Source organism: Suricata suricatta, chromosome 9 (genome assembly GCF_006229205.1).
Source record: "Suricata suricatta isolate VVHF042 chromosome 9, meerkat_22Aug2017_6uvM2_HiC, whole genome shotgun sequence".
Lineage (NCBI taxonomy): Eukaryota > Metazoa > Chordata > Mammalia > Carnivora > Herpestidae > Suricata > Suricata suricatta.
Window position 1 is genome coordinate 2,686,390 of NC_043708.1, and position 15,327 is coordinate 2,701,716.

The following is a 15,327-nucleotide window of genomic DNA, read 5'->3' on the forward strand; positions in this document are numbered from 1 at the left end:
CCCTTGGCGCCCGTTGGCGGCGGCGTGCGCGCGGGCCTCGCCGTCGCAGCTGGAAATGAGGTCATCCTTTGTCGCGGGCCGGGCCTCCGGGAGGCCTGTGGCGCCGCGTAACCGGCCCCGCGGCCGCTGCAGATGCCCGAGGAAACCCAGACCCAAGACCAGCCGATGGAGGAGGAGGAGGTGGAGACGTTCGCCTTCCAGGCGGAGATCGCCCAGCTGATGTCCCTGATCATCAACACTTTCTACTCGAATAAAGAGATTTTTCTGCGCGAGCTGATTTCCAACTCGTCCGATGTGAGTGTTGGGGCGCGGGACGGGGGCGCGGGCCGGGTGTGCGCCCCCACCCCGCGGGCGCTCGGTGGTCACCGGCCGGCGTCTCTCTGGTAGGCCCTGGACAAAATCAGATACGAGAGCTTGACCGATCCCAGCAAGCTGGATTCCGGGAAGGAGCTGCACATTAATCTCATCCCAAACAAGCAAGATCGAACCCTCACCATCGTGGACACCGGGATTGGCATGACCAAGGCCGACTTGATCAACAATCTCGGTACCATCGCCAAGTCTGGGACCAAAGCGTTCATGGAGGCCCTGCAGGCTGGCGCAGATATTTCCATGATTGGCCAGTTTGGTGTCGGCTTCTATTCTGCTTACTTGGTTGCTGAGAAAGTGACCGTGATCACCAAGCATAACGACGACGAGCAGTATGCCTGGGAGTCCTCGGCCGGAGGGTCGTTCACGGTTAGAACCGATACAGGTAGGCGCCCGCGGAAGGACTTAGTGCGCCACGCGGTCCGCGCAGCGGGGGGGGGGGGGGGGGGGGCTATCAGCAGGGGACCCCTGAAGGTACCTAAAAATCTGCGGCTTTGGGAGCAACCCCGGTAAGCCTGGTGTGGTGAAGTAGCCAGAGTCCTCTGGTTACTCGTCTGCCTTTGATCCACAGCAGCGGTGAACCCCATTTCCCAAGCTTGCTCAGGAACTGTTGGGTGTGGGTGTCCTTGGGCGCCTGATGTGCCCATTGAGATTGAAGTGGGAGTCCGTTGTTTTCCTTCCCTTACAGGTGAACCTATGGGGCGTGGAACAAAGGTGATCTTGCATCTGAAAGAAGACCAGACGGAGTACCTGGAGGAGAGAAGAATCAAGGAGATCGTGAAGAAACACTCCCAGTTTATCGGCTACCCGATTACTCTCTTTGTGAGTGCCCTTGTTTGGTCTGTAGGGAGCCAGCAAAGTGGAATTAGTCCGGATCTTCTGACGAGAGAAGGGCCCAGACTTGAATGGACCTGGCTCGTCTGAGGCTCTGTTGTGCTGTTGAGGCGGCCAGGGTCGTTCAGGGGTAGGCGCGCTACATGTTAAGGAGAAGCTTTCTGGTTATTTAGTCATTGGATTTGGCACCTTAACTTGGTTAGGCTCTAGCTGTAAGAGCACACGCTCCATTCCAGGCTGCAGAAAGGTGATGTGATCTTTGTGTAATTCTTTGAAGGTGGAGAAGGAACGGGACAAAGAGGTGAGTGATGATGAGGCTGAAGAAAAGGAAGAGAAAGAGGAAGAGAAAGAAAAGGAGGAGAAGGAGTCGGATGACAAACCTGAGATAGAAGACGTGGGCTCTGACGAGGAGGAGGAGGAGAAGAAGGACGGGGACAAGAAGAAGAAGAAGAAGATCAAGGAGAAGTACATCGACCAGGAAGAGCTGAACAAGACGAAGCCTATCTGGACCAGAAACCCTGACGACATCACTAACGAGGAGTACGGAGAGTTTTACAAGAGCCTCACCAACGACTGGGAAGACCACCTGGCCGTGAAGGTGAGCGCCCGCAGGCCGGGTCCGAGCGCCGCCGCTCTGTCGCTGCGCTGTGGTTGGAGCGAGCGGCGCTTGCCTCGTTCCTTAACGATTTGGTGTTTGTTGCAGCATTTTTCAGTCGAAGGGCAGTTGGAATTCAGAGCCCTCCTTTTTGTCCCAAGACGCGCTCCCTTTGACCTGTTTGAAAACAGGAAGAAAAAGAACAACATCAAGCTGTATGTTCGCAGAGTTTTCATCATGGACAACTGCGAGGAGCTGATCCCGGAGTACCTGAGTGCGCGGGGGGGCAGGGGGGCCGGGGGGGGGGGCAGGGGTGTGTAGGAATGTGGCGTGATCTTCTGGGGGTGACTTTTCTTTTCTTGCTTGTTTTCCAGATTTCATTAGAGGTGTGGTGGACTCTGAGGATCTTCCCCTAAATATTTCCCGGGAGATGTTGCAGCAAAGCAAGATCTTAAAAGTCATCAGAAAGAACTTGGTCAAAAAGTGCCTGGAACTGTTCACCGAGCTGGCGGAGGACAAAGAGAACTACAAGAAGTTTTACGAGCAGTTCTCCAAGAACATCAAGGTCCGTGTGAACGCCTTGGTCCTTTCTGGGGTGGGCACACTGGCCTCTCCGGTTCCGAGAGGCTTTCTGGATGCAGAGGGGCCTTAGAGCGACCGTTGTCTTTTCAGCTCGGAATCCATGAGGACTCCCAAAACCGGAAGAAGCTGTCGGAGCTGCTGCGCTACTACACGTCGGCCTCTGGCGACGAGATGGTGTCTCTGAAGGACTACTGCACCCGCATGAAGGAGAACCAGAAGCACGTCTACTACATCACCGGTGAGGGGCCCTCGCGGGGTCACGAGTGAACCCCCCGGGGGGGGGGACCCAGCTGAGACCGCGTGCGCCGCCCCGGCTGTGGGCACGTCCGTGGTTAGATACGTCGGGACTAGCAACAGCCCAGGGGGAGTGCAGCCACCTCTTCTTAAAGGTGTCCCTTTGTCCCCACGCCTCAGGGGAGACCAAGGACCAGGTGGCGAACTCGGCCTTTGTGGAGCGCCTGCGCAAGCACGGGCTGGAGGTGATCTACATGATCGAGCCCATCGACGAGTACTGCGTCCAGCAGCTGAAGGAGTTCGAGGGGAAGACGCTGGTGTCGGTCACCAAGGAGGGCCTGGAGCTTCCGGAAGATGAAGAGGAGAAGAAGAAACAGGAGGAGAAGAAAACAAAGTTTGAAAACCTGTGCAAGATCATGAAAGACATCCTGGAGAAGAAAGTGGAAAAGGTGCGTGAATACGGTGTCCTTCCGCCAGGTCTCCTGCTTGTGGGCACGGTTTTGGAAGGGGCCCATAGGTGGCGGTTGTCCAAACGTCCAGTCCCTTTGTCCAAGTCCTCTTGGCTTTTACGTACAGGCAATTTGCCCTGTTTAATGGGCGAGAAAACCCTTTACTGAGCCTGAAGCCCTGAAGAGCGTCAGGCCCTGTGGAAGGGGAGGTGGTGGGTACTTGGGGGTCTGCACGTGCGGACAGGGTGCTGGCAGTTCTGTCCTCCCTTTTACGATGGAGGGGCTTTTCTAGGCCCGGCCCTCACGTCACGCTTCCATTGCAGGTGGTCGTGTCAAACCGACTGGTGACGTCCCCGTGCTGCATTGTCACGAGCACGTACGGCTGGACGGCCAACATGGAGAGGATCATGAAGGCCCAGGCCCTAAGGGACAACTCCACCATGGGCTACATGGCGGCGAAGAAGCACCTGGAGATCAACCCCGACCACTCCATCATCGAGACCTTGCGGCAGAAGGCGGAGGCGGACAAGAACGACAAGTCCGTGAAGGACCTGGTGATCCTGCTCTACGAGACGGCGCTGCTGTCGTCCGGCTTCAGTCTGGAAGACCCGCAGACGCACGCCAACAGGATCTACAGGATGATCAAGCTCGGTCTCGGTGAGTGAGCTGCGCCCTCGGGCGGGGAGTCTGAGAACCAGCGCCGAGCCCCCCTGGCGTCCGGCACGAAGAGCCGGCCTCGGAGGCAGACGCGGGGTGGCATTGGGCTCCCGAGCTGGCTCTGGGGGGGACCTAACCTCAGGGTGTCCTTTACACAAAGGCATCGACGAAGATGACCCCACCGCCGATGACAGCAGTGCCGCAGTGACGGAGGAGATGCCACCCCTGGAAGGTGACGACGACACCTCGCGCATGGAAGAGGTCGACTAGGCGCCGCCCCACGAGCCCCTTGTACGCGAATCCAACACTGTCTTCATTCCCTCCGATGATATATTTTCAAGGATGTTTTTCTTTATTTTTGTTAACATTTTAAAAGTCTGTACGGCCTGACAAGAGCTGCTTCCGGGGAAGATCCGCTTTCTGTGTGATGTGATACTGTGATGCATAGAGACAAAGGCCCAGCTAGTTTTTCTTCTAAGCGCCGCGTCCTCAGGCCAAGGCGACGCCCGTGAGGCGTGCGTGACCTCGTGCGAGCCGCGGTCTGAAGTGTTAGCGGTCAGGTGGGTTCTTAGGCCAAACTTGTGTGTCGCTGACGTGTTCTGAGCTATGTACCTTGATGTTTAAAAGAAAAATCTCGGTTAAAACAACTTTCATCTTGTAGGATCTACTTTTTAAACTTCTGTCTCCCGTAGTTATCAGCTGCATGTACCGGGCTTCTAGAAACTAGTGTGTTAAACTGAACCAACTTGATGGGAGTAACTGTAGGGCTTGTTTTCCAAAGAGGAGAGCGGGGCTGAGCGGCGGCTGTCCGCAGAGCCTCCGCAGGCTTCGGGAGTGGAAATGCAGTACTCGAGTCACGTTCTGCTTTGAAAGGTTGTAACAAATACAAACGAATTAAAAAATTCTGTGAACATGTTTTGTGTGGGGGAATATTCTGGAACCACACTGAAGAGAGGGGACGATCCTACAACACACATTGTGTTTAACGTTACCTTTCCCAATTAACTCCTTTCTCCTCTGGCTTTTCGTGTCCAAACTGCTGCTCTGTAGGATTTGTAAGAGCTGCCGGATGCCCTACATACCGCTCCTTAATACCTCGGCCCGCGCCCGCCTTCTCCGGCGGCTCTAATTCCAGCCCGGCTGAAATCCGCTTATTTTCAGGTTCTTCCGTGAGCCTCCCACGAGATGTGGGGAAGGTGGTCTCTGACCCCTGGGAGCAGGAGCGGTTGGTGTGGGCAGAGCTGGCCAAACAGAGGCTCCCCTCTCCCTCCCCCTGCGCCCCTGCCCTCCAGCCGGGACCAGCAGTGGTTAAATCTGCCTTCCAATCCTAAAGCTGAGTGGGGGTGGGCCAGGAGAGAACTGGGGGTGGTGAGAGGGGAGCTGCTAAGCGCCAGGTGAGAGACAGTTGGGGATTGCTTATGTGGAGGGATCAGTATTTTGAGTCCAGCTTGATCCCCAAAGGCCAGAGTTCTGTTTTTGCCATGTAGGGAGGTGTTCCCAGTGAGGAGGGTGCCCGTGCCCAGTAGGGAGCCTTGCAGGGCAAGGGTGTCTCCCGCGTCTGGTCTGCAGTCAACATGGAGAAGCGTGTAAGAACCTCCCAGGGGAACACCTCCCCTGCTCCCTGAGCCAGCGCCCGAGGCAGCCTCCCCCAGCCCCAGGGATGCGGTGTGGGGCCTGGACGCCCCCTCCCCCAGGAGGATGCTCCACACAGTAGGGGGCAGAGGGGGGCAGTAGGGGGCGATGGGGGGACGCGGGGGTGGCCTCCAAGTTCAGTGTTGCCTCATAGCTTCCAGAACTGGTCCCATCCTGCTGAGCAAAGGTGAAGGCTGTTGGCAGGTCACCTTGTCTGCAGGCGGACCGCCAGCAAGGGAGCTGCGAGAATGGAGCAGAGTCCTAAGACCCAACATACAAAATCCCTTTGAACTTGTCACCAAATCATTAACCCTTGGAAAGTTCATTCACAGCAGCAAGCTGAACGCATCTTACAAAAGTTTTGCAACACTGCCGACCAAAGACTGCTGAGCGGGGTTGAGGTCTTTCAGTGTTAGGAAACAGCATTAATTAGTAAGATGGCGGGGTGGGGGGACCTCGGACCGAGTGTCCTGCCTGAAAAGCCAGACGACGGCACTACGTGCTCTATGACTTTCTTTCCATAAAGTTCTAGAAAAGGCAGGAGGGGGTCAGCAGTTTGCCTAAGGCCAGAAGTCCTGGTAGGGGGGACTGCAGAGGGACAAGCAGGGACTTCGGGGGAGCAGTGGAAGTCCAGAAACCTGGCGGTGACTGCACGGCCGTGTTAAAATCCACGGAGCTGAAAATGGGTGGGTTTTAATGGTGTGTTTTACTTAAATAGCAAATGAAAACAAGTATGGAAGGCAATCTAGTGTTCAAAAGTGACCTTAGCAAGTCCCTGGGCTTCCCACACTTCTGAGCTTGTTTGTGAATTAGAAATAATGCCTGGGGGCCCCTGGGGGGCTCCAGCACCTCGGCCTCTGGCTCTTGATGTCACAATCTCAAGGTTGGTGGATTTGAGCCCCGTGTTGGGCTCCTCAAACATTGTGGAGCCTGAGTGTGTCTCTCTCCTCCACCCACCCACCCCCGTGGCCACTCCTCTCCCCTATTTGTGCTTGCTCGCTCACTCTCAAAAAGATTTAAAATATAGTACATGTTCGAGAAAGATGAGAATCCCAAGCAGGCTCCACACTCAGCGGAGCCCTGTGCAGGGTTTGATCTCACACTGTGAGGTCATGACCTGAGCCAGAATCAAGAGTCAGATGCTTAACTGACAGCCATCCAGGCGCCACTGTAATAAAAATTAATTTTAAAAAAGAAATAGGGGCTCCCGGGAGGCTCTGTTGGTTAAGCATCCGACTTCAGCTCAGGTCAAGATCTCACAGTTCGTGGGTTCGAGCCCCGCTTTGGGCTCTGTGCTAATAGCTCAGAGCCTAGATCCTGCTTCAGATTCTGTATCTTTATCTCTGCCCTCCCCAGCTCATGCTCTGTTTCTCAAAACATTTTAAATAAGGAGAAAAGAAAAAGAAAAATGCCTGAAAGACACATACCCCCCGGCACTTTCTGGGCAGTGGGCTCAGCGGTGCCGTGTTGAGAGAGCGCTCAGGGACCCAGCCTGGCTGGCAAGGACTCTCCTGCCGTCCTGCCCCACACTGTTGGGATTGTGATCCAGCCCCGGCCTAACCTAAGCCTCTCGGCCTCCAGGAGATTTCCCGACTGCTTCGCCCTCATCCTCTCTCCATCTTCTCAGTTTTAAGGAATTTCTAGCAGGCATATATTCATCAAGTTTGCACGGAACCCCCTCGAAGAACTAGCCCGGCGCTGCTTTGCGGCCACGGCGTCGGTGCGGAAGGCCAGGCGTCTCCCGCTGGGGCATGAGCCCTGCAAGGCGGGGCTGTGCTGGCGGGACAGGGTCTGCAGAAGCTCCTAGAAGAGGCTGACTGCAGACATCGAGCTGGACACCCTGTCGGGGGAAGGGATTCACACACGAGGAAGCTGGAGGGTGAAAAAATGGGTGACCTTGGACACCAGCCATTAGCCCCGGCCTCAGCCCGGGATCAGGCAGAGACCCTGGCCTGCGGGGAAGGCAGGAGCCCCGGGGCGGCCTCTTCCAAGGAGTGGGGCCTGGGCCCGCCCACCCAGGAGGTGGGAAGACTCCACCTCCTCTTCATCCAGCGCACCTGCGGGGGCAGGCACGTGGGGCCACCTGGGGGCACGGCACCAGGGTGAGAGCACTCCCTCCCCCCCTCTGTCACCTCTGAGGACCGAAGACAGGGACGACTATCCCGGAAGTTGATTCAGGGAGAACCAACTCCGCAGTCCAGAGTTTAAATGGAGACCTTTCTCTGCTCTCCGCTAACTGCCCGGAATGCGCGTGACAAATCAAGTATTTATTAAGAAATCAGCCAAAGCACTTCAATTTTCTTTTATTCTGGGATTTCTTTTTTTTTTTTTTAATGTTTATTTATTTTGAGAGAGACAGAGAATGAGCAGCAGAGGGGCAGAGAGAATCCCGAGCAGGCTCTGTGCTATCAACACAGAGCCCGATGCCAGGCTCGATCCCACAAATCGTGAGATCTGACCTGAGCCAAAGCCGGATGCTTAACTGACCGAGCCCCGGCGCCCCATATTTTGGGATTTCTTAAACACATGCACAAGTAGAGAAAAAGAGAGTAACGTATTGGTGAGGATGTGGAGAACCTAGAGCCTTCCTAAATCTCGGCCAGGAATGTGAAATGCCACTGTTCTGGAAAAGTCTGGCGGTTCCTCAAAGAGTTAAGCATAGACTTGCCATTGGATCCAACAATTCCATGCTAGGTGTCCACGCAGGAGAAATGAACACATGAAAACATCCACACACGTCTTTATAGCATTAGTCATAACGGCTAAAAGCTGGAAACAAACTAAATGTCCATCAACACATGAATAGATAAACCAAATGCGATCCAGGCAACGGAAAACCTTTTCAGATACTGCATTGTTGTCATAAAAGCTGTGTACGGGGGCGCCTGGGGGGCTCAGTCGGTTAAGCCTCCGGCTTCGGCTCGGGTCAGATCTCACGTTCGTGGGTTCGAGCCCCGCGTCGGGCTCTGTGCTGACAGCTAGCTCAGAGCCTGGAGCCTGCTTCCGGTTCTGTGTCTGCTTCTCTCTCTGCCCCTCCCCCTCTCATGCTCTGTCTCTCTCTGTAACAAAAATAAATAAAAACATTAAAAATTAAAAACACATTTTTTAAATTAAAAAATAAAAAAGTTTTAAATGGTCAAAATGGCAAATTTCCTGGGGTTTTTTTGCATTTTAATTTTTTTAGTTTATCTATTTATTTATTTTGAGGGGGCGGGGGTAGGAGAGAAAGGGAGAGCCAGAATCTCAAGCAGCCTCCATGCAGAGGCTGATACAGGGCTCAAACTCATGAACCATGAGATCATGACCTGAGCCAAAACCAACAGTCTACTGCTTAACTGACTGAGCCAACCAGGTGTCCCTCTTTTTTCTTTTAAGCAATCTACGGCTTACATTTTAAGGCCCTTGGTCCACAAAGGAAGTTTGCATATAATTATTTTTTCATGTTTCTCCTCCAAGATGGTGGATAGATAGATAGATGATAGAGAAGGACCCTACTTTTTTAAAGTTTATTTAGAGAGAGAGCACCCACGTGCACAAGTTGTAGGAGGAACAGAAAGAGGGAAAGAGAGAATCCCAGGCAGTGGCCCCCCTGTCAGCGTGGAAAGCCTGACACAGGGCCCAAGCCCACAACCCATGAGGTCATGACCTAAGCTGAAGTCAAGAGTTGGATGCTGAGGAGGGAGGAGCCAAGATGGCGGAGAGGGAGGAGCCAAGACGGCAGAGGGGGAGGAGCCAAGACGGCGGAGAGGGAGGAGCCAAGACAGCGGAGAGGGAGGAGCCAAGACGGCAGAGAGGGAGGAGCCAAGACGGCGGAGAGGGAGGAGCCAAGACGGCGGAGAGGGAGGGCGCTCTGTAAACTCCGGTCCGACCCATCTACCGAACTGACACGGACATTACTCCCATCTGCAAAAGCGGAAGGAGAAAATTCGAACTCCAGAGAGAAGAGAACCTGAAGGAGACCTGAGTGAGTGAGTGCGAACTGGGGAGATTGGAAAACGGACCCGCCCGGGGCCGGGCAGGGGAGCCGGGAGCCCCAGCCCAACGCGGGGCAAGCGCGCGGAGCCCGAGAGACACAGGGAAGAGACAGAGAGACTGCACAGGCTCATAGTACTGTGTCTGGGGAAGAGGTAAAGAATGCTTAACTGGGCTCGGAGAGAGAAACTCTCACTCCGTATATAACTGCTGGGCAGTGCGAATCCAGAACCCGGGTGGCGCAAGGGAAAGAACAGCTTCCAGCCCTGCGCCATCCCGGCGGGGAGTCGGCGGCCTTGGCGGCCCCAGTGGCGCGCACTTGGGCCTCGGCTATGGGAGCGGGAGCACGCACCTCATCTCCACGGCGCATCTCGCCCCCAGCAGTGGCCGCGCGAATCCCGGGTGCCCTCCTGTTACATTTGTGAGCACACACAAAGGAGGAGGAATTGTATGAACCACCACACACCCGATCGCCATCCACTAGCCTCAGCAATGGCTGTCGGGGGACCTCACTCGAGGTGGGATCTCCTGGGGCTGGATGTCATCAACCGCTCTGAGGGATGAGGGGACTGGGGTGCGGGGTGTCACGTGGGGGGAGGAGCTGGGCCCATGTCTCGTGGTGTCTGCCAGCACTGTCTCCCAGGCGGACGGCCTACAGACCCCCGCGTCTTCACGCCCTGGCCACTCGGTCAGAGAGCCCATTCGAAGCGGGTGGTCGTCTGAGCCTCCTCACACGGCTCGTCCCAGGGGCTAGGGAGGCGGGGACACGGGCGTGTGGCCTCCGGAGGGCGGCTGGCCCTGAGCAGCGGTCAGCAGCTCCACGCAGACACCGCCCTCCCTGGGGGCCTCCACGCAGCCCCCCGCTGCCCCCCTGCACCAGGCAGGCCGCTTCCTTCACAGAAGCCCCTGCCACACTCTCTCCAGCGTTTGTGTCCACTGTCCCTCGAGCTTTGTTGATGACCCGTCTCGCCACCTCTCTGCTGCCCCATCTGCCCACGAAGGAAGGCGCATGCCCGTGTGATGGCTGCCAGCCTGGTGCACCTGCTAGGTATTTGAATAACAGGTCGATTTAACTGCTGTTTCCCCCTCTTTGGGTCGATGGGAGTTTGTTTAACTCGTTCCATACGACTTTGGAGGCTTTTTGGTCCCAAGCCTTCAAGATCTCAAACCTCTGGGGCGCCTGAGTGGTTCAGTCGCTTAAGTGTCAGACTTCGGCTCAAGTCATGATCTTCAGGTTCATGAGTTTGAGCTCCTCATCAGGCTCTCTGCTGTCAGCACGGAGCATGGAGCCTGCTTCAGGTCCTCTGTCCCCCACCTTTCTGCCCCTGCCCCGCTCGTGCTCTATCAAAAATAAATATTTAAGGGGCGCCTGGTGGCTCAGTCAGTTAAGTGGCCAACTTCAGCTCAGGTCATGATCTCACAGTTCGTGGGTTCGAGCCACGCTCCGGGCTCTGTGCTGACAGCTCTGAGCCTGAAGCCTGCTTCAGATTCTGTGTCTCCCTCTCTCTCTCTGCCCCTCCCCTGCTCACACTGTGTGTGTATGTCTCTCTCAAAAATAAACATTAAAAAAAAAGATCTCAAACCTTTGAAAGTGTGATTACAGGGGCGCCTGGGTGGCTCAGGTCAGGAGAGCATCCGGCTTCTGCTTAGGTCATGATCTCACAGTTCGTGGGTTCAAGCCCCGTGTCAGGCTCTGTGCTGACAGCTAGTTCAGAGCCTGGAGCCTGTCTTTGGATTCTGTGTCTCCTCTCTCTCTAACCCTCTTCTGCTCACACTGTCTCTCTCTGTCTCAAAAATAAATAAAACATGAAAAAATAAAAAGAAAGTGGGATTACAGATTATTCCTCTATAGGAAGGAACATTGCTTCCCCTCCCCGGGGGACACACATTTCAGGAGCCAGAGCTGAATGAGTCACGGTGTATTAATAGCGCCGTCAGACTCTGAACGAATATTCCATGATGTTACCGCAGAGCCAGCAAGCTGAGCGTACCGTCTGCCAAGTGTGTCCGTCTGCTCAGAACATACATTAGCTGCTGGCGGAAGTTCTTTAAGGCCTCAGCCCTGGACTAGTGACGTTCTAGAGCTTGAAATGTAGTCCAAAAACAACACTTTTTTTTAATTCCAGATTTTAAAATCCCTAAAAAATCAGAATGAAAAAAGGAAAAAGGAAAAATCAGCTCTCTGCTTTTTTTAAAAATATTTTTTAATGTATTTTATTTATTTTTGAGAGACAGAGACAGCGAGAGCAGGAAGGGGCAGAGAGAGAGGGAGACACAGAACCTGAAGCAGATTCCAGCCTCTGAGCTAGCGGTCAGCACAGAGCCCAACTCGGGGCTCGAACCCACGGACCGTAAAATCATGACCTGAGCCACCCAGGCGCCCCTGCTTCCCCCCCCCCCCTCAAAGGTTTTACTTCTTTTATTTTCAAAGTGATCTCGGGCACCTGGGTTGCCCAGTCGGTTAAGTGTCCAACTTGGTTTTGGCTCAGGGCATGATCTCAGGGTTGGTGAGTTCGAGCCCTGCACTGGGCTCCATGGGACTGTGGAGCCTGGTTGGGATTTCTCTCTCCCTCTCTCTCTCCCCCTCCCCAACTGCTGCTGTCTCTTTCAAACTGGATAAACTTCAAAAAAGTTTAAAAAATGTACTAAAATAAAAATAATCTCTACACAATGTGGGGCTCGAACTTCTAACTCCAAGGTCAAGAGTTGCATACTCTATCACCTGAGCCAGCCAGGTGTCCCTCGGCTGCCTGCTTTTTTAAATAGTTGAACAGATGAAACCAATATAATTTCCATTTATTGTGGATGTAGAAAACTTACCACTCCCCTACATCCTATGGCTTGTTCTCTCTCCTTGCCCTTCCTTAGCCCGAAAGCTCAGCAGACATGTGAGAAGGTCTCTGGTGATCACAAAAGAGGAAACAAGGACAAGGAGGTACATTTTACACCCACCAGAACGGCAGAAAGTTCAGTCAGACGTCACCAAATTGTGGCTAGAGGCTGGCAAATGGGCACTCGCGTGTGCTGTTGGGAGTGTGAGCGGATACTTCCTCTGGAGAGCAGTTTGGTGTGTTACAAAGAACTTACTCTCCCTTCTTGGTTGGTGCTGCACAAAGTCTTACCCACCTGCACAAGGGGAAACGTGCAAGAATGTTCTTTGCAAGACTGCAGTATGGGAAATTTGAACATAGCCTAAGTGCCCAGTAACAAGGGGACTCTCCGGGTGACTAGTCAGTAGGAAATACAGGGAGGGGGATAGAGGGACAAGCTAAACAGCACTTTGAGGAAGCAGCCAGACAAAACCAGAAGATTCTGCAGGATATCTGGCCTGGTCTCTTTCACAAATACGTGCCTTTGAAACACAGTAAAACACCTCTAGGTTAGAAGAGACCTGAGAGATGCAGCCAGTCTTCGCCCCTAAAGGCCTGGTGGCACCATGGGCCAGGGCAGCTGCGCATGCGATACGGCTCAGCTGCGGAGGGCCTTTCCACCTGGGTGGTGTGGCCGCGGCTGCTCCAGCGTTCTTGCCTGGGCTCTGGGTCCCCGGTGGGGTTGCTGTTTCCCCTTAAATTTCTCCTCATTTCCTTAGTTCTTCCTTTTTGGCTCTACCTACTCCTTTTTTTACTGTTTTCATTTTCTAGTTATGTGACTTTCAAAGGTACAAGGTACATAGAATAACATGGAAACTCGCGTGCCTATCATTGTCCAGCCAGCGGGCCATGGCCAGCTGAGCCCATCCACACTGTAGGAACCCTCCCTTCCCCGCCCCCCTGGCTTTCTGAAGTGATTCCTGAGTTGCATCATATCATTTATTTTTTTCTTTTTATTTCACTTCTAGTTAGTTAATATATAGTATAATAATAATGGTTTCCAGAGTAGAATTTAGTGGTTCATCACTTACATCCAGTGCTTATCCCAACAAGCGCCCTCCTTAATGCCCGTCACCCATTTAGCCCATCCCCCCACCCAGCACCCAGCACCCCGCCAGCAACCCTGTTTGTTCTCTGTGTTTGACAGTCTCTTATGGTTTGCCTCCGTCTCTCTCTTTACCTTCTTTTTCCTTCTTTCCCCCCATGTTCATCTGGTTTTGTGTCTTAAATTCCACACATGAGTGAAATCATATGATATTTGTCTTTCTCTGATTTATTTGCTTAGCATAGTACATTCTAGGTCCAACCACATTATTGCAAATGTCAAGGTCTCATTTTTTTGATCACTGAGTAATATCCCACTGTGTACATATGTACCACATCCTCTTCATCCATTCATCAGTCAATGGGCATTTGGGCTCTTTCCATAATTTGGCTATTGTTGATCGTGGTGCTATAAACTATGGGCTGCATGGGCCCCTTCAAATAGGCATTTTTGTGTCATTTGGATAAATACCTAGTAGTGCAATTGCTGGGTTGTAGGGTAGCTCTATTTTTAGTTTTTGGCAAGCCTCCACACTGCTCTCCAGGGTGGCCGCACAGGCGTGCATGCCCACCAACGGCGTAGGGATATCCCCTTTCTCCACAGCCTCGCCAACCTCTGTTGTTTCCTGAGTCGATCAGGTTAGCCCTCCTGACTGGGGTGAGGTGGTGTCTCTTGTGGTTTGGTTTGTATGTCCCCGATGATGAGTGAGGTTGAGCGTCTTTTCATGTGACTGTCGGCCTTCTGGAAGTCTACTTTGGAAAAATGTCTGTTCGTGTCTTTGGCCCGTTTCTTCCCTGGATTATTTTTTGGGTGTTGAGTTTGGTAAGTTCTTTATAGATTTTGGATGCTAACCAAATATCTTCTCCCATCCATTGGTTGCCTTTGAGTTTTGTTGATGGTTTCCTTCCCTTTGCAGAAGCTTTTGGTCTTGATGAGGCCCCGTTGTTCAGTTTTCCTTTTGTTTCCCTCATCATGTCTTTAATCTGTGAGTATTTCATCTTTTTCCTAACACACCTTCATAACTCAAGCACACTCAGGGTACTTGGTCCTCAGTTAAATGCACCATTAAAAAGAAGCTCGGAGGCTTATTGCCGCCACTTCTCCTCAACACTGAGCTGGAGGATTGGGCCAGAGCAGTCAGTCAAGATAAATAAACACAAAGAGTCCTGCTTGGACAGGAAGGAGTAAAAACTATCTCTATTTGCAAATAACATAATCTTGCATGTAGAAAACCCTAAGGGGAATGAACACACACACTCACACACACACACACACACATGCACACACACCCTAATTAGAACCTTCAGTTCACCAAGGGTTTAGGATACAAGATCGAATTACAAAAATCTATTGTATTTCTACATACTAACAATGAACAAACCAAAAATAAAAATAAGAAACAGCTCCGTTGGGATGCTTGGGTGGCTCAGTCGGTTAAGCGTCCCACTTTGGCCCAGGTCATGATCTCACCGTTGGTGGGTTCAAGCCTCGTGTCGGGCTCTGTGCTGACAGCTCAGAGCCTGGAGCCTGCTTCAGATTCTGTGTCTCCTTCTCTCTCTGCCCCTCCCCTGCTCATGCTCTGTCTTTCAAAACTATATGTTAAAAAAATTAGAGGAACAGCTCCATTTACAAGAGCATTAAAAAGAATAAAATGCTTAGCAATAAATTTAACTAAATTTGCACACTGAAAGCTGTAAAACATTGTTGAAAGAAATGAAAGAAGATCTAATAAATGAAAAGACATCCTATGTTCATGGATTGGAAGTGATAACTCTGTGTGTGTGTGTGTGTGTGTGTGTGTGTGTGTGTGTGTGTGTGTTATTTACAGGTAACTGACACAGTGCTGCATTAGCTTCAGGTGCACCACACGGCGAGTTGACAAGTCTGCACGGCATACTGCACTCATGGCGAGCGTGGCTGCCATCTGTCCCCAGGCCACCTGGTCAACACCACTGACTGTATTCCCTGTGCTGCACATTTTGTCCCTGTGACTTATTCATTCCCCTTCACCCCCTGCCTCCACGCCTCTCCCCTCTGGCAAATATCAGTTTGTTTTCTGTATTTATGGGTCTATTTCTGCTTTTTATT

The 15,327-nt window shown here is 52.7% G+C and overlaps 2 protein-coding genes across 2 annotated transcripts in view; one reads left to right on the top strand and one right to left on the bottom strand.

Annotated features, from left to right (window-relative positions):
* The window catches only part of LOC115301139, a 3,390-nt gene extending 3,325 nt beyond the window's left edge, over positions 1 to 65 (bottom strand). The window contains exon 1 of the mRNA XM_029950816.1: positions 37 to 65. Coding sequence (XP_029806676.1) covers positions 37 to 65 — 29 coding nt within the window. The remainder of the gene's footprint in view (positions 1 to 36) is intronic.
* Positions 66 to 100: 35 nt separating this feature from the next.
* On the top strand, positions 101 to 4,635 carry HSP90AA1 (heat shock protein 90 alpha family class A member 1). The gene is made up of 10 exons (XM_029951239.1): positions 101 to 294; positions 388 to 754; positions 1,058 to 1,191; positions 1,481 to 1,801; positions 1,907 to 2,072; positions 2,173 to 2,363; positions 2,471 to 2,618; positions 2,795 to 3,063; positions 3,387 to 3,720; positions 3,881 to 4,635. The coding sequence occupies exons 1-10, from the start codon at positions 133 to 135 to the stop codon at positions 3,988 to 3,990; spliced, it is 2,202 nt and encodes a 733-aa protein (XP_029807099.1). The 5' UTR covers positions 101 to 132; the 3' UTR covers positions 3,991 to 4,635.
* The last annotated feature ends 10,692 nt before the right edge of the window (positions 4,636 to 15,327 follow it).

Excerpts from the sequence above, each read along its gene's own strand:
- HSP90AA1 (XM_029951239.1), top strand. The coding sequence starts at position 133 with ATGCCCGAGGAAACCCAGACCCAAGACCAGCCGATGGAGGAGGAGGAG. Across the intron at positions 2,073-2,172 it reads GCTGATCCCGGAGTACCTGA|ATTTCATTAGAGGTGTGGTG; the intron begins GTGCGCGGGGGG and ends CTTGTTTTCCAG. Across the intron at positions 3,064-3,386 it reads TGGAGAAGAAAGTGGAAAAG|GTGGTCGTGTCAAACCGACT; the intron begins GTGCGTGAATAC and ends CTTCCATTGCAG.